The sequence below is a fragment of the Lepidochelys kempii genome, chromosome 2, assembly GCF_965140265.1.
Source record: "Lepidochelys kempii isolate rLepKem1 chromosome 2, rLepKem1.hap2, whole genome shotgun sequence".
NCBI classification, from domain to species: domain Eukaryota; kingdom Metazoa; phylum Chordata; order Testudines; family Cheloniidae; genus Lepidochelys; species Lepidochelys kempii.
Window position 1 is genome coordinate 71,989,514 of NC_133257.1, and position 18,528 is coordinate 72,008,041.

The following is an 18,528-nucleotide window of genomic DNA, read 5'->3' on the forward strand; positions in this document are numbered from 1 at the left end:
CTTTCACACTGGAAAGATACTTCTTTAAGAGCCTGCTGTCATTGATTCTGTGTATATGATTTATATATATGATATTATAACGCTATATGATATTGTTCTGGATGACAGGTGAACCGTACCTGTGATCAATCTGTGGGCACTTCTTGTCAGCGAAAGGCCTGAACCAGAGTCATAGAATTCAAGGTCAGAAGGGGCCACCAGATCATCTAGTCTCCTGTACATCACAGGCCACCAACACCGCCCAGCAACTGCAAACCCAACAACTGAAATTAGACCAAGGTATCACAGCCCTCAGGAGACTAAACTAGTGTATGTGACAGGCAGAGAATAGGAGGGACTGAGGTGTGTCTATGCATGAGACTCCTGCAGTGGCAGGGAGTTGGATAAATTATATAGACCCAGATGATCTAGGAAAGCAACCTGCACCTCATGCTGTAGAGAAAAGTGAAAAATCCCCAAGGTCACTACCAATCTGACATGGGAGAAAATTCCTTCCCAACCCCACATATGGCTATCAAATACATGCTGAGCATCTGAGAAATAACCAGCTAGCCAAGCACACGAGAAAGCGAATTCTCAGTACCACCCCAGAGTACTGGCTCACCTCATTGAGTGTCCTGTCTCCAGCTGTGGCTATCTTCGATGCATTTCTTTCAGATTTGAATCCCATGATTCACCGCACTTTTTACTGGACCACCTGGTTATAGCACCCCCTGTTTACCAACTCTATTACCTCTATGGGATCCAACTAGATTTGGCATCTGCTCTAGAATCTCCAGTGACAGACAACAAAGCTTGTTCAAATCACTCAGAATGATTTATTTGTTTATAGCATCCTCCTTCCCTCTGGAACTAGCCACACCCAATTCCACATCTGCAGAGGTAAGCTTCAAAGGAATTATTGTGTCCAATAGGCATTTTTCAGTAAGAAGAAATTCCAGCTTTTTCTCAGCGCTAATAACAAATATATTTACTATAAAACCAGTCTTTGCCTTGAGTTTGTTTTCATGTTACTTTTTAATCTTTAATATAAAAGATTCAGAGGGGTGACAACTTTGCATGTGCTGATGGAATCTGAACTTCTAGTTCAGAAATTATGCATCTTGTTCCTGTACACGTTTCAGAGTAACAGCCGTGTTAGTCTGTATTCACAAAAAGAAAAGGAGTACTTGTGGCACCTTAGAGACTAACCAATTTATTTGAGCATAAGCTTTCGTGAGCTACAGCTCACTTCATCGGATGCATACTGTGGAAAGTGTAGAAGATCTTTTTATATACACACAAAGCATAAAAAAATACCTCCTCCCACCCCACTCTCCTGCTGGTAATAACTTATCTAAAGTGACCCCCACCCCCCTCCTCAGACGTTCTTGTTAAACCCTGGATTTGTGCTGGAAATGGCCCACCTTGATTATCATACACATTGTAAGGAGAGTGATCACTTTAGATAAGCTATTACCAGCAGGAGAGTGGGGTGGGAGAAGGTATTTTTTCATGCTTTGTGTGTATATAAAAAGATCTTCTACACTTTCCACAGTATGCATCCGATGAAGTGAGCTGTAGCTCACGAAAGCTTATGCTCAAATAAATTGGTTAGTCTCTAAGGTGCCACAAGTACTCCTTTTTTTTTTCCTGTACAGGGTAGTTAATATTAAAATAATAATTTGTTTATTATGTTCTATTATTTTATTCCAGGTAATTTGCTCCAAAGCACCCTTCCTCTCATTTACCTTAGAGTTTATTCTTTACTGCTATTATGTTTTAAATTATAATTTAAATGCAATTCATCTACAGAGTTCATATAAGTAGACATGGATCTAAGTAATCACTATTGTTGTTTGAAAGAATTGGTCCTACTAGACCAATTGGTTGTGTTGTGTTGTATTGTATTGTAAACTATTGGTTGTATATTGTCATTCCATTATATCATAACTTGGAGTTAATCAGAGGCAAAGAAAGTTTGAGGTGTATTCCTTTCCAACCCAGCATGTGAGGCATTACCAGTTTCCCTACCTCTCACATGGCTAGTCCGGGGCAGGGATATAAATGGAAAAGGGAAGCTGTTGCACAGGTGGCTAACTCATAGACATTAAGGTCAAAACAGACAATCATGATTATCTAGTCTGATCTCCCATAAGTTGCAGGGCACAGAACCTCACCCACCTACTCTTACAATAGTGCCATAACCTCTGGCTGAGGTACTGAAGTCCTTGTTGGGATTCGCTCAGAGACCTCTTTCCACTCAGTTTCCCAAGAACTCAGTTCGACTCCAGCTTCCGTCACTCAGGTATCTTTATTTGGCATACGGCAGTGTTACACTGAGTTGATCAGATTCAAAGACAGGGGGAATAGATGCAGGGTACATCACAGCTTCAAAGTTACACAGAAACCCTCTCCTCTTACGATTAGAAACATATAATTTCATGCCTAAACTTGTTGTTGGACAGTTTATATCCATTTGTTCTTGTACCAACATTGGCCATTAACTTAAATAACTCCTCTCCCTCCCTCGTGCTTATCCCTCTGATATATTTATAGAAAGCAATCATATATCTCTTCAGCCTGCTTTTTGTTAGGCTAAACAAGCCAAGTTCCTTAAGTCTCCTCTCGTATGGTAGGTTTTACATTCCTCTAATCATCCTAGTAGCCCTTCTCTGCATCTGTTCCAGAATTCGTCTTTCTTAACATGGGAAACCAGAATTGCACCCAGTATTCCATATCAGGTCTCACCAGTGCCTTGTATAATGGTAATAATACTTCCCTGTCTCTACTGGAAATACCTCACTGGATGCATCCTAAGATTTAATTAGCCTTTTCACAGCCATATCACATTAGCTGCTCATAGTCATCCTGTCATCAACCAATACACCCAGGTATTTCCCCTACTCTGTTGCTTCCAGCTGGTACATCCCCAACTTATAGCAGAATATAACTGACATACCTATGGTACAGTCCAGACTAATGAGTAGACATATCACCCTGTCCTCTAAGATGGGGTGTCAAGGTTCCTTCCCCACACTGAACTCTAGGGTACAGATATGGGGACCTGCATGAAAGACCTTTAAGCTTATTCTTACCAGCTTAGGTTAAAACTTCCCCAAGGTACAAACTTTGCCTTGTCCTTTAACTGTATGCTCCCACCACCAAGTGTTTTAAACAAAGAACAGGGAAAAAGCCCACTTGGAGACATCTTCCCCCAAAATATCCCCCCAATCCCTACACCCCCTTTCCTGGGGAAGGCTTGATAAGAATCCTCACCAATTTGTACAGGTGAACACAGACCCTTGGATCTTAAGAACAATGAAAAATCGACCAGGTTCTTAAAAGAATTTTAATTAAATAAAAGGTGAAAGAATCACCTCTGTAAAATCAGGATGATAAATACCTTACAGGGTAATCAGATTTGAAACATACAGAATCTCTCTAAGCAAAACCTTAAATTACAAAAAAGACACAAAACCAGGAATATACATTCCATCCAGCACAGCTTATTTTACCAGCCATTAAACAAAAGGAAATCTAACGCATTTCTAGCTAGATTACTTACTAACTTAACAGGAGTTGTAAGGCTGCATTCCTGATATGTTCCCGGCAAAATCATCACACAGACAGACAAACCCTTTGTTCCACCCCCTCCTCCCCCCAGCTTTGAAAGTATCTTGTTCCCTCATTGGTCCCCCTTAGATTTCATTGGTCATTTTGGGTCAGGTGCCAGCGAGGTAATCCTAGCTTCTTAACTCTTTACTGGTGAAATGGTTTTGCCTCTGGCCAGGAGGGATTTTATAGCACTGTAGACAGAAAGGTGGTTACCCTTCCCTTTATATTTATGACATGGGGTTCCTTTTCCATTGCTTTACAGCTGTAGCCTCCAGTTTGGACTTCTCACAAACAGCCTCCAGCTATGTCTCTGTGTGTGTTGCAGCCCACCAGTAACACCTTGGCTCTCACCAGCCTTGGTTATACTGCAAGGTGACCAGAACACACTGTCAGTCTTAGATTTCCCCCCAGAAATATATGTCCTGTACTGCCCTCTCCAGGACAATACAAGTATGTTAAGTCCATTATTTATTTAAGATAATACTATGCCATCTTACTAGTTCTTCAGACATTTCAATTTAAACACACCGGATTAGATAAAACAATAAAGCAAGATTATTAACTACAGAGGGATAGATTTTAAGTGAATACAAGTAATGAGGAATAAAAGTCAGAAATTGTTACAAGAAAAATAAAGAGAAAACACAACTAATGCCTACCTTACTAAACTATGTTAAAGTCAAAGCGAAGTTTTTCTCTCCACATGCTTTCAACAGTCTTACTGGCTAAACTTCTTAGGCCAGGATCCCTTCTTCTGTTTAATGGCTGCTCCTTTGTCCCATTTTGTGCAGTGAATCGATGGACAGAAAGGGAGGAAGAGGGGGTGCGTTGGGGTGTCTTTTTATAGTTTGTTGCCTGTTTTGAGAAGCATTTCCAGCTGGGAGAAAGGCAACAGGCAGTCTGTGTGGAAGGCAACTCCATGCTGTTTCTTTGCTAAGATGTAGATTTTGTTTGCCCTTGTCCCCTTTCCTGCCAAAGAATGGCCACTTAGCAAGTAATGGCCTATCAGCTTCACATATAACACTGCTGTATGCATTTTGCCATGATATTACTGGTCAACAAACTGAGTTTTTAAATATCTCACAAGGCATACTTTATACAAAGATTATTGCAATAGTGTTCAGGATGTGGACACGAGTACATTCCGTCACAACTACCTAAGTACATGACCTTGCACTTTGCACTATTAAATTTCATCCCATTTCTATTACTCCAGTTTTCAAGGTCATCCAAATCTTATATGATATTCTGGTCCTCCTTTGTATTGGCAATGTTTCCCAACTCTGTGTCATCCACAAATTTTATTAGCATACTCCCGTTTTTGTGCTAAGCTTATTAATTAAAATGTTAAATAAGATTGGTCACAAGACCAATCTCTGAGAAACTCCACTAGGAACCTCCCTCCACACTGACAGTACACCTTTCAGTATGACCTGCTGTAGTTTCCCCTTTACCCAGTTTCTTAGTAATGTACATTTTATAATGGAGTTTATTACAAGAGAAATTTATTGTGGGCAGAGTGTGGCACTGATGTACAGTGAGTTACAATGGAAATGTGTGGAAGAGCTTTAGAGGACTGTTTTCACTAGTGAAAATATTATAAATTACTGAAAGAACATTCTGATTTCTGCAGGGTATTTTTGTGTGGTTTATGGAACTGGATAAATTAGCTATGGAGAGGATATAAAAACCTTTTACCAGTAGTCTATCCCATGCCAATCCTAGATTCATTCCTACAGTATACTTTCCAGTGCTTTATTAATTTATTCAGTTCAGTTTTAAATTACTGAAATGATGGATCATTCACCACCTTCAGTGGAGTGTCTTCTATAGGTTAATATATTTTTCTGTTTAAAGGCGATTTTCCAATGTTCAGCCTGTTTTTCCTTTGTCCAGTTTCCTCCTATCAGTTTATTCTCATCCCCTGGTGCATTCTTTCTCTTTAATGTTTCTATCCGCCAAATACTTGTAGACAGTTCTAATATCTCCCTTAGCCTTTGTTTGGCCAAGCTATTATGTTTCTTTTTATCTTTCTTCATAAATCAATCCCTTCAGCCCTTTAAATATTGTCAGTTGTTCTTCTCTGAATTTTCTCCAGTTTATCTAAAACTTTCTGTCATTCAGGTTCAAGAACTAAATGCAGTATTCTCGGTCTGGTTTCATCAGCGATTATTACCTCCCTAGTCCATGACACAATGTCTCTGCTTTAAAAACAGAAACAAAATAATTTTTTTGCTCTCATATTGCATTGCTAGCTGAAATTTAATTTGCACTATCACTCTTAGTCCTCTTTCAGCATTACTGCCTTCCAGATATCTGCCTCCCCTTGATAAGGCTTCTCTCCCTCCTCCCTCATCTTCCAGCTATATTAGCTTGCGTTTTCCATCTTAAATATTGGTTGGTTGTTACCTGCCCATATTTCAGACCTATTTTATATAGTTTTAGCATTTCTGTATATTATTTTTTAGCCCTCTCTGGTATTCACATCACGCCGCATTTTAGCTGTTGTTGCTATCACTTCAGTGTTTCCTCCACAACCCATTCCTGCCCCCTGTTTAAATCAATAGGAGATTTGCCATTAACTTCTCCAGCAGCAGGAGCAGACCCACAGTCTATCAGAAATTCAGTAAGGCCTATATCATGACAAACACTTTATGATAAAGAGACTTCTATCCAGGTATAAACACCATTAATTAATATTGAACTTAAGAATCTTATATGGATTCTTACACTTCTCTTTTATATGAGATCAATTAATTTCTTCAAATGTTGTGTTTCAGAATTTCGCTACAATGACCTGGTTTCCCCACACTACCTCAGTCTGATTGCCAATCTCTCTGGATGTACAGCTCACAGGCGTTTCCCAAACTGCTCTGACATCTGTTTCCATCAAAAGTACAGAAGCTACGATGGAACATGCAACAACCTACAGCACCCAATGTGGGGTGCCTCTTTGATTGCTTTCGAACGGATCCTTAAACCTGTGTACGAAAATGGCTTTAACTTACCCAGGAGTGTCAGTCATGACTCTTTGTATAATGGCTATCCTCTTCCACTACCAAGGCTTATTTCAATAGAAATGATTGGTACAGAGACCATAACTCCTGATGATAGGTACACTCATATGCTTATGCAGTGGGGCCAGCTTTTAGACCATGACTTGGATCAGACAGTGCCTGCACTGAGTATGTCTCGTTTTTCTGATGGACAGTCTTGTAGCTCAGTGTGTACTAATGATCCACCTTGCTTCCCCATCATTATTCCTCAGAATGATCCCCGAGTGACAAATTCTAAGTGTATGTTCTTTGTTCGCTCAAGCCCAGTTTGCGGTAGTGGGATGACTTCTTTAATAATGAATTCAGTCTATGCAAGGGAGCAGATAAACCATCTAACATCATATATCGATGCTTCTAATGTTTATGCAAGCTCTGACAGGGAGTCAGAAGAGTTAAGGGATAATACAAATCAACATGGTCTCCTCAAGGAAGGCCTGCTTGTCCCATCTTCTGGAAAGCACTTATTACCATTTGCCACAGGTCCCCCAACTGAATGCACGAGAGATGAAAATGAAAGCTCCTTACCTTGCTTCCTTGCAGGAGATCATCGAGCGAATGAGCAGCTGGGCCTCACAGCCATGCACACTTTGTGGTTCCGTGAACATAACCGCATAGCAAGGGCACTGTTGAAAATGAACCCACACTGGGATGGAGATACTATTTACAATGAAGCCAGAAAGATTGTTGGTGCACAGATGCAACATATTACCTATAGCCACTGGCTACCCAAGATCCTTGGTGACCATGGCATGAAGATGATGGGTGACTACAAAGGCTATAACCCCAATGTCAATGCCGGGATTATTAATGCCTTTGCAACTGCAGCTTTTAGGTTTGGCCACACATTGATCAATCCGATTCTTTATCGTTTGAATGAGACCTTTGGAGAAATCTCACAAGGGCACCTTTCACTTCACAAAGCTTTCTTTTCACCATTCCGGATAATCCAGGAAGGTGGCATTGATCCACTTCTGCGTGGTCTTTTTGGTGTTGCTGGTAAAATGCGAGTACCTTCTCAGCTTTTGAACCTGGAGCTGACCGAGAGGCTTTTCTCCATGGCACACTCAGTGGCTCTGGATCTGGCAGCTACGAATATCCAGAGGGGGCGTGACCATGGGATTCCTCCGTACGTTGACTATAGGGTTTTCTGTAATTTAACCTCAGTTGAGACGTTTGAGGATCTTCACAATGAGATTAAAGAGCCAAAGATTAGAGAAAAGCTGAAAAAGTGAGTATTAGTGAAAATACTCTTATTGTGTGTGATACATGGCAGTTAATACTATATCTTAATGTCTCATCAGAGGCCATGGCAAGTCTGTTTGTTTTTAAATGGTTTTAAAATTGCTTAACTGCAAACTCCCTCTTAAAATGTTAGTCACACACCTCTCTCCCTCTCCATGCAATTTTTTCTTGTTTTTCAAACAAGATGATTGTGATCTCTCTTCTTCCAGATCTCAATCTCCCTTCCTCTATCTTCCCTCAGCCTTTCTCAGACCTTTTCCTTCTTCTTCCAAATAACTGGCACTGACCTCTTTTTGCCTGCTCTCCTCAAGTGCTCCACCTACCTCTTTGATCCTATTCCTCTCCCATCTGAACTCTCTTACCCCCACTTTTAATCTCTCCTCTTCTCTTCTAATTAACTTGTCATTCTCCTCTGGCTTCTTTCCGTCAACATACAAGCATGATAAGGTTTCCCCATCCTCAGTCCTATTTCTCTCTCCAGCTATTCTCCCTTCCTTCCTTCTTTCCTTTCCTCTCCAAACACACTGGATGAGCCATTTATAGCTCTTTACCTGAGTTTCTTTCCATCATCTCCATCCAGGATCCCCTGCCCCCAGTCTGGCTTCCACCCTTTCCACTCCACCAAAACTGCTCACACAAGATTTCTAACAAGCCTTTCTTGACCAAATCTACAGACCTCTACTCCATCCTTATCCTCCTTAATTTTTTAGCTGTGTTTAACAGTGTTGATCATATCCTCTTCTTCAGCAACTTATCCTTTCTTGCTTTTTTTATAGTCTTCTACTGGTTATCCTTCTCTCATCACTCTTCCAGCATCTTTTAGGTGGCTTCTCCTCTATTCTCCCTTTTACTGTGGAGTCTGGCAGAGCTCTGTTTTTGGCTCCTTCTTCTGATTTGTATGCCTTTTCTCTGGGTGATCTCATCTGCTCACATACTCCCAGCTACTGTCTGTACATTGAAGATGACCAGAGCTACCTCTCTACTCTTTATCTGACACTCCTCACTTAGTCCTGCATCTCACATGGTTTAATCTCGCATCTACTTCTGATGTATTGCCATCAACTTAAATTTAATATGTGCAAAACAAAACTCCTTATCTGTCCTCTGAAATCTTCTCCGTTTCCCCCACTTACTGTCAAACACAACATTCTTTTGTTTCTTTCTTGATGCCTGGCTTATCTGCTTCTCCAAAAACTGTTTCTGGGCTGATTCCATGCTGAACTCTTTACATGAGGAATCCCCTTCCTAAACTAGGTCACAAGGACATTGATCTGATCACTGTAATTACTCCTCAGGACCCACAGTTGTTGTGAGGCCTAGTTAACAAAAGAGTGTGCAGAGATATTAATTTGTGGTGATCTTGAAATGGAACAGATTTCCACCAAATAGTACATTAGCCCTCAATGAGTTATATTATCTCACTGATGAGATGCCCCCGTCTTTCCTCCTGCAGTCTCCTCCATACTGTTGTTTCCCCCCAACCCAGTGATGTTATGTACAATATTAGCTTGAAAGTACTTTTGTTTAGCCAAGCAACCAGAAAGCTTGTTCGTTGTGTGGTATAAATAATAATAATTTGAATGGCAAATGGTAGATTCCTAGATTCCTAGATACTAAGGTCAGAAGGGACCATTATGATCATCTAGTCTGACCTCCTGCACAACACAGGCCACAGAATTTCACCCACCCACTCCTGCGAAAAACCTCTCACCTATGTCTGAGCTATTGAAGTCCTCAAATCGTGGTTTAAAGACTTCAAGGAGCAGAGAATCCTCCAGCAAGTGACCCGTGCCCCATGCTACAGAGGAAGGCGAAAAACCTCCAGGGCCTCTTCCAATCTGCCCTGGAGGAAAATTCTGTCCCGACCCCAAATATGGCAATCAGCTAAACCCTGAACATATGGGCAAGATTCACCAGGCAGATACTACAGAAAATTCTTTCCTGGGTAACTCAGATCCCACCCATCTAATATCCCTTACTAAAGATCTATTGCAGAATGAGTGCAGTAGAAAGCATTTCCCCATGTTAATGTGGTTCTAGTCTCTCTAATGTGCCTCAACCCTAACTTGGAGGGACCATAATTAAAAGTGAAATGATAGGCATAAAAATGACCTATTTGCTTCTCTGTTGGACTCCCAACAATGCTGATAATTAGTGCCATCATGACTAACACTATTGGGTTTTTCTGATGCAAACACCTGTGCATTTGGAAGTGGACTGTGATGATGAACTCATTCCATGTAGGCTAACAAACAGTAGTCAGATAGTAATGATTTTCTGTCATCCCTGACCTAAGCTGGATTCAAACTCTTGACCTAAGGTGACTGGTGCTCTGTCCTTTTGCTTATGTTTATGGAGAAATATAGGGATTTGATTTTTTTATGAAGGCTCTGAGCATTTCCAAGAAAATATATGTAACCCTTCTTACTAGAATAAAGTCTCACTAGCTGTACATGGCTTGCAGAGGTGTTTAACATATATAACACATTATAGAGACAATATAGTATGGCAATTTTTTTAAACTTATGTTTTCTTTCACTAGCCTGTAAATATGATGAAATAAGGAAATAGTAATTGTTTATACTGAACTCTAGAGAGCTTGACAAAATAAATAGCAACTCAGCCTTCCCTTTGTGTTGTTAAAAGCATGGGGGAGGTCAATGACATGACTAGTTAGCTTCTCATTCTCTAAGAGTATGTCTGCACTGGAGCTGAGGTGTAATTTCTAGCTTGGACAGATGTACTCATGCTAGTTCTGACTGAGCTAGTGGACTAAAAATAGCAGCATAGCTAGCTCCCCTGAATACAGTCCCATCTGAAACACTAGTAGTAGTGTGTATTCAGGACATCTAACCTGTCCCACAACCTGTACACTGATAGCTACACTGCTATTATTAGCAAGCTAGCTTGATCAGTACTAGTGCAGGTATGTCTCCTCAAGCTGGATATTACACCTCTAGCTCTGGTGTAGTGTGATGGGTTGTACGAGGTCCACGCTGGTGAACTGATGGTCTTCAAAGAGAAGCTCTGGGCCCAGAAGGTGCTGTCCAGCCACTCCTGCTGGGCAAGCTCACATTGGAGGTGTGGCTCAAAAGGGAGCAACTCCTCTCAGTCTGGGCAGACAGAGCAGAGGAGAAGACATGTGCTGCAAGCTCCTGCAGAGAAGCTGCTGGGGCTCCACACAGTTGAGACCATGCTCCACTGACAAGCTGCCATAGGCCCTTCACTCTACAGAGGCAGGAATAGCAAGCCATGCTGATGGAGAAAGTGTGGTGATCCAGCATGCTATTAGAGAGAACTTCAGGGGTAATCCAGAAACCGACCAGTGGCAAAGATGGATGAACCAAAGCTGGAGCCCAGGGAACAAGTATAAGGGCACCCACACTAGGTCACATATTGGAACTGTTGTTCATCGGGCCCTGGTTTGGAACCTGGTGGAGTAGGGAGGGCCCGAGTTCCCCTACCCCCAGCTGTGGACCCTCGCCAGTGAGCAGTTCTGCCAGGTTCAGATCTCTAGCTCCTAACGTATAGGCATATTTTCCTTAGCTGCTTCTTCAGTTTTAGGGTATGTGTAGATGATCCACACCTTGTCTCCAGATTAAGAGGACCTGTTTCTGACCCCTTCACAGTTCTTCTGCTCACAAGTTGTACAAATGACCAGGATTCAGATCTTAGCAGTGTATTTCTTTTTCATGAACAATATATTCAAATGCTATGTGAATCAATACTGTGCATTGCTTCCCTACTGTGCAAACAAAATGTACTCAAAAGTATTCATACTGAATGTGTACGTAATTTGTTTACTGCAATTGGAATCTAAAATTGTATAATCCTACACAAAAAATATATAGTACTACTGCTTTTTATGTAGCACTCTACACATCATTGGTTTCAAAGTGCAGAAAGGTGTATAGAACAAAAACAATTATCATTACTGATAAAACTGATAAAAATGCAACAGTGAACAAGAAATCTTTAAGATGTCACTTAAAAACAGATAAGGCATTTTGAGATAAGCTATTCATTTCAATCAGTAGGAACATAGGCACAGAAATCTGTCATTCAGTGATTCTATGACTAGAAACTGAAACTTTAAAAGGTGACAATGTGGAACATAACCTGAATGAAATGTGTCTAGATGTCATAAATGCACTGGGCAGGTCAAAACCAAAATATAAAAGTGAATATTTTTGTTGAGCAGCTGGTGTCAGGATGCTAAAACACGTAGACTGTGGTTGAAAGTTTCAGAATCCTACTAGAGCAGGCTTCTGAGCAAGATGAAGGTTTGCACAATCACCTTTTCCAGTAACGAAGACCAAAAGAGATTAAATCATCTGAGAATCTGCTAAGAGCAAAAGTGGTCAACATTTAGCAACACAGTTCCATTCTATGTGGAACTTGAAAACGGAGATGGAACCTTGGCTGCAAAATTCAGTTGCAAAATTTGATCTCACTCCCTTTCCCCATAGTTCAGGGCTCAGATCTGGAGTTTTCATGAAAGCCCATTTTTATAACTAGATCTATTGATTTTCACTTTCACACGCTCACATGCAGAAATATTTACATGAAAGTCCGTTAATTTTTCATGGGGAAATGCTGTCATTTGTAGTAGCAAATATGATTTTTATACCCCTCCCCCGCAAATTTGCAGCCCAAAAAGTATTTGTGAATTGTTACACATTTATCTCAGATAAAATGCCTTTTTTTCAGTAACCCATAATCATTTTATATTTTATTTCCTAGTGTACTTTTCCCTTAGATATTGTTATTTCTGAGTTATATTTATTCATGTTTGTGTTTCTGTTACTTCAGAACTGTGCTTTAGAGTATGTACTCTGAACATTAGTTTATTCATCCAATTAGTAGTCTCTTGTGCCAAGATTTTGGAAAAGAGATTCCTAAAGTTAGGCTTTGAATCTATAATTAAGTGGGTCTGACTTTTAAAAGTACTGAAAACCCAGCATCTCTCATTGACTTCAGGCACCTACCCAGTTGCTATGGTCTTGGCCCAGAAACTTTATATATCTTTTGACTATTTCTGTTTGTCATCTCTTCTGTTTTTCCAGTAGAGAGACATTCATTTATCCAGTGTGACACAAGGACTTCAGTTAGTTTTGTAGCTTAAGAAAAGTCACGAAGAGTCACTTACCTTATTCAGTTATGATTTTTAACCACTGTGTATCCCCATACAATTCTCCTCATTTGAGCTAATATTACAATCTCAGGTCTTAGTGCTAACAAGTTTGAATCAAGTCAACAAGCTGATAGTCTTTTTCAAAAGAAAAGTTTTCATTCTCACATTCCTTTCTCCACTCCCAACATGCCCTGTTGCTTTCCTTGTCCACCCTCCCAACATCTTTTTCAGTGCAATTATTGTTAGAACTTGAGCTGAAGTAGTGGGAAAATGCTCTTGAGAAAAATAATCATCTTCCCTTTGTCTTTTTTTTTTTTTAAATTGTTCCCCAAGAGGCCTGTTGTTGTTTCCTCTTTGGTCAATAACATGTTAGGAATAATTCAAGACAGTAGTGGTTTTAAGTGAAGTCATCTAGAACAAGTACCTTGGTGTAAGAAATCCTTACACCTTTGTTGTTAAGGTGTTTCAGAGCAGAATTAGCAGTAATTGTCTTGCACAAAGAGCGCTACTTTTTTCTAGTCTCATTTCTCTGGGCCAGTACAGACTGAGTGCTCTGCATTGCTTCCTAGAGGAAAAAGGGAGTGGGTTGTTTATAGATTCATAGATACTAAGGTCAGAAGGGACCATTATGATCATCTAGTCTGACCTCCTGCACAATGCAGGCCACAGAATCTCACCCACCCACTCCTGCGAAAAACCTCTCACCTATGTCTGAGCTATTGAAGTCCTCAAATCGTGGTTTAAAGACTTCAAGGAGCAGAGAATCCTCCAGCAAGTGACCCAGGCCCCATTCTCCAGAGGAAGGCGAAAAACCTCCAGGGCCTCTTCCAATCTGCCCTGGAGGAAGAAAATTCCTTTCCGACCCCAAATATGGTGATCAGCTAAACCCTGAGCATATGGGCAAGATTCACCAGCCAGATACCCAGGAAAGAATTTTCTGTAGTAACTCAGATCCCACCTCATCTAACGTCCCATCAGGCCTATTTACCATTTATATTTATATTCCCATCAGGCCTATTTACCATGAATATTTAAAGATCAATTAATTACCAAAATCATGTTATCACATCATACCATCTCCTCCATAAACTTATTGAGTTTAATCTTAAAGCCAGATAGATCTTTTGCCCCCACTGCTTCCCTTGGAAGGCTATTCCAAAACTTCATTCCTCTGATGGTTAGAAACCTTCATCTAATTTCTAGTCTAAATTTCCTGGTGGCCAGTTTATATCCATTTGTTCTTGTGTCCACATTGGTACTGAGCTTAAATAATTCCTCTCCCTCTCCGGTATTTATCCCTCTGATATATTTATAGAGGGCAATCATATCTCCCCTCAGCCTTCTTTTAGTTAGGCTAAACAAGCCAAACTCCTTGAGTCTCCTTTCATAAGACAAGTTTTCCATTCCTCGGATCATCCTAGTAGCCCTTGTCTGTACCTGTTCCAGTTTGAATTCATCCTTCTTAAACATGGGAGACCAGAACTGCACACAGTATTCCAAGTGAGGTCTCCCCAGTGCCTTCTATAACGGTACTAACACCTCCTTATCCCTACTGGAAATACCTCTCCTGATGCATCCCAAGACCACATTGGCTTTTTTCACAGACATATCACATTGGCGGCTCATAGTCATCCTATGATCAACCAATACTCCAAGGTCCTTCTCCTCCTCCGTTACTTCTAATTGATGCGTCCCCAGCTTATAACTAAAATTCTTGGTATTAATCCCTAAATGCATAACCTTACACTTCTCACTATTAAATTTCATCCTATTACTATTACTCCAGTTTACAAGGTCATCCAGATCCTCCTGTAGGATATCCCTGTCCTTCTCTAAATTGGCAATACCTCCCAGCTTTGTATCATCCGCAAACTTTATTAGCACACTCCCACTTTTTATGCTGAGATCAGTAATAAAAAGATTAAATAGGATTGGTCCCAAAACTGATCCCTGAGGAACTCCACTGGTAACCTCCCTCCAGCCTGACAGTTCACCTTTCAGTAGGACCCGCTGTAGTCTCCCTGTTAACCAATTCCTTATCCACCTTTCAATTTTCATATTGATCCCCATCTTTTCCAATTTAACTAATAATTCTCCATATGGCACGGTATCAAACGCTTTACTGAAATCTAGGTAAATTAGATCCACTGCATTTCCTTTGTCTAAAAAAAATCTGTTACTTTCTCAAAGAAGGAGATCAGGTTGGTTTGGCACAATCTACCTTTTGGAAAACCATGTTGTATTTTGTCCCATTTACCATTGATCTCCATGTCCTTAACTGCTTTCTCCTTCAAAATTTTTTCCAAGACCTTGCATACTACAGATGTCAAACTAACAGGCCTGTAGTTACCCGGATCACTTTTTTTCCCTTTCTTAAAAATAGGAACTATGTTAGCAATTCTCCAATCATACGGTACAACCCCTGAGTTTACAGATTCATTAAAACTTCTTGCTAATGGGCTTGCAATTTTGTGTGCCAATTCCTTTAATATTCTTGGATGAAGATTATCTGGGGCCCCCGATTTAGTCCCATTAAACTGTTCGAGTTTCACTTCTACCTCAGATATAGTAATATCTACCTCCATATCCTCATTCCCATTTGTCAGGCTACCATTATCCCTAAGATCCTCTTTAGCCTTATTAAAGACTGAGACAAAGTATTTGTTTAGATATTGGGCCATGCCTAGATTATCCTTGACCTCCACTCAATCCTCAGTGTTTAGCAGTCCCACTTCTTCTTTCTTCATTTTCTTCTTATTTATATGGCTATAGAACCTTTCACTATTGGTTTTAATTCCCTTTGCACGGTCCAACTCTACTTGACTTTTAGCCTGTCTCACTTTATCCCAACATGTTCTGACCTCAATAAGGTAGCTTTCCTTGCTGATCCCTCCCATCTTCCACTCCCTGTATGCTTTCTGGTTTTTCTTAATCACCTCTCTGAGATGCTTGCTCATCCAGGTTGGTCTACAACTCCTGCCTATGAATTTTTTCCCCCTTCTTGGGATGCAGGCTTCCGATAGCTTCTGCAGCTTTGATTTAAAGTAATCCCAGGCCGCCTCTGCCTTTAGATCCATAAGTTCTTCAGTCCAATCCACTTCCCTAACTAATTTCCTTAATTTTTGAAAGTCAGCCCTTTTGAAATCAAAAACCCTAGTTGCAGATTTATTTTTGTTAATCCTTCCGTTCAGTTTGAACTGTATTAGCTCATGATCACTTGAACCAAGATTATCCCCTACAACCACTTCTTCTATGAGGTCCTAACTACTCACCAAAACCAAATCTAAAATGGCAGCCCTTCTAGTCGGTTCAGCAACTACTTGATGAAGGAATCCATCAGCTATTGCATCTAGGAAAATCTGAGCCCTATTATCATTACTAGCACTCATCCTCCAGTCTATATCTGGGAAGTTAAAGTCTCCCATGATCATGCAGTTTCCATTAGTATTTACTTCATTAAAAACATGAAAAAGGGCTCTATCCATATCCAAATTAGATCCCGGAGGTCTATAGCACACCCCAAGCACTATCCCAGGGGAGGCTCTAATAGTTTTCTTCCCCAGTGTAATTTTTTGCCCAGACGGACTCTGTCTTATCCATTCCATCGCTTCTTATTTCTTTACATTCTACCTCATCATTGATATACAATGCTACTCCATCACCTTTACCTTTATTTCGGTCTTTCCTAAACAGCACATACCCTTCAATACCTATAGTCCAGTCATGACGACTATTCCACCATGTTTCTGTAATCCCTATAATATCTGGTTTCACTTCCTGCACTAGTAGCTCGAGTTCCTCCATTTTGTTACCTAGGCTCCTTGCATTGGTGTACAAACATCTTAATTTTTGCTGTTTGGCCTCGCTCACATTCTGTACCCTATTAGTGGGTTACTGAACAGTGATCCTCTCCAACCAGGTGTAATCTTGATGGAATCAATAAATTCCATTCAGTCTTCAGTGAGAAACATGATCGTTATCACAGAGGGGTAAGAGAATAAATGTGTTGAGATGGGTGAATTGGTGGCAGGATGGGGAAGCAAAAAGGATCCTCAAAGACAGATAAAGGGATGTAGAAAACCCAGCTGAGGGAAGAAAAAACTCAATGTAGAAATATAATATTGTGCTGCTTGTGTGCTGTGACAGTATGGGTTTGTTTTTCTTAGGCAGATGAACATGGTGAAAATTTAGAACAGAAATTGGCCTTGTTACAGAAAACTCAGACTAGCTCACAGTCATAAGTGAGAACAAGACCTATAACACAGAAAAATTTACAAATAGAAATAGCATAATATATGTATAGGAAATGCAAGATAAACCTCAGGCCACCGAACAAAGAAGAATGTCTGTCAGGCACGTTGTTCCCAGAAGTACATTTGTGAGAAGTGCTAGTTGGAACACTTGTCAATAACAAAATACTGCAGATTAACAGCGTTATCCCTTAGGACTTGATCCACAAACAACTAAAGTCTATGGGACTCTTTCCATGGACTTTAATGGGAGGTGATCAGTCCCTAAAGCTGAAAATTGGCTTTGATATTTATTATGGGGTTACTAATGATTTATTTGAGAAAATAGCCTGCTATAAATGTGAACATATAAATCAAGAAACCATATTGTTCAATTTAAAAACAAAAAGTAATTCCATTACTTTATATATACTTCCTAGAAAATAACCACCCAAAATAAATCTATATCTATCCTACACTTTTACTCATAGATTCATAGCCCAGAAGGGACCACAGTAATCATATAGTCTGACCTCTTGTATAACACTGGCCATAGAACTTTCCCAAAATAATTCCTAGAGTGTACTTAGTTGAATGGACGTAGTCAAGAAGCTGTGATGAGCGTATCAAGTCTAGATAACAGACTGGGTTCTGTCCTGCATCAGAGCGTTGCTCAGAGCAGGAGGGGGATGAAGGACGGGAGCTGGGGGGACTGTATCTTTGACTCTGAAGGCTGTCTCTGGCCCCTACACCACTGGTAGAGACACTACTGGAATATTCTCAGTTCTGCTACTGATGTACGGTCTTTAATTAGAACCCTGCATCAGGGGATGATTAGTGATGCTCTGCTCTGCCCTGCCCTGCCACACACACTGTGCTGCGAGTGAACAGAGGTGTAGACCTACCTGTGGAATATTTATGCCCAGCAGGGAGTTCCCATGTGCTAGATGAATTTTCTGTTGGGAATTTGTGAACTAGGTTGCAACACCTTTCCACCTTGTGTGCAGAACAAAGTGTCTGGAAAGCACCGGAGAACGTGGCCTGTGTGTGTCTTTCTGAGCTAGGATAAATAAGACCTAAATGTTAGGTCTCCATCATTGCTTTACTGTAAAGAGAAAAGTACTTTCGAAGCAGGAAAGGACTCACAAAAATAATGAAGAAATGTGATTATACGTATAACCGCTCTCCCACACTCTTCATCTGTCACTGTGTTTCATCCTGTGAGCTCTTTGGGTGGCTCCTTATTGACCTGATCTAAAATCCATTTTAG

At 40.5% G+C, this 18,528-nt stretch overlaps 1 protein-coding gene across 6 annotated transcripts in view; it reads left to right on the top strand.

Annotated features, from left to right (window-relative positions):
• The window catches only part of PXDNL (peroxidasin like), a 295,520-nt gene that overhangs the window by 236,428 nt on the left and 40,564 nt on the right, over positions 1-18,528 (top strand). For 5 of the 6 annotated variants that reach the window (XR_012157221.1, XM_073331210.1, XM_073331212.1 and 2 more), the window contains one exon: positions 6,378-7,881. Coding sequence is in view for 5 of the 6 variants with exons in the window: in XM_073331210.1 (XP_073187311.1) it covers positions 6,378-7,881 (1,504 nt within the window). In the remaining variant the exon portion in view is untranslated. The remainder of the gene's footprint in view (positions 1-6,377; positions 7,882-18,528) is intronic. The other variant, XM_073331214.1, reaches the window with a different exon arrangement.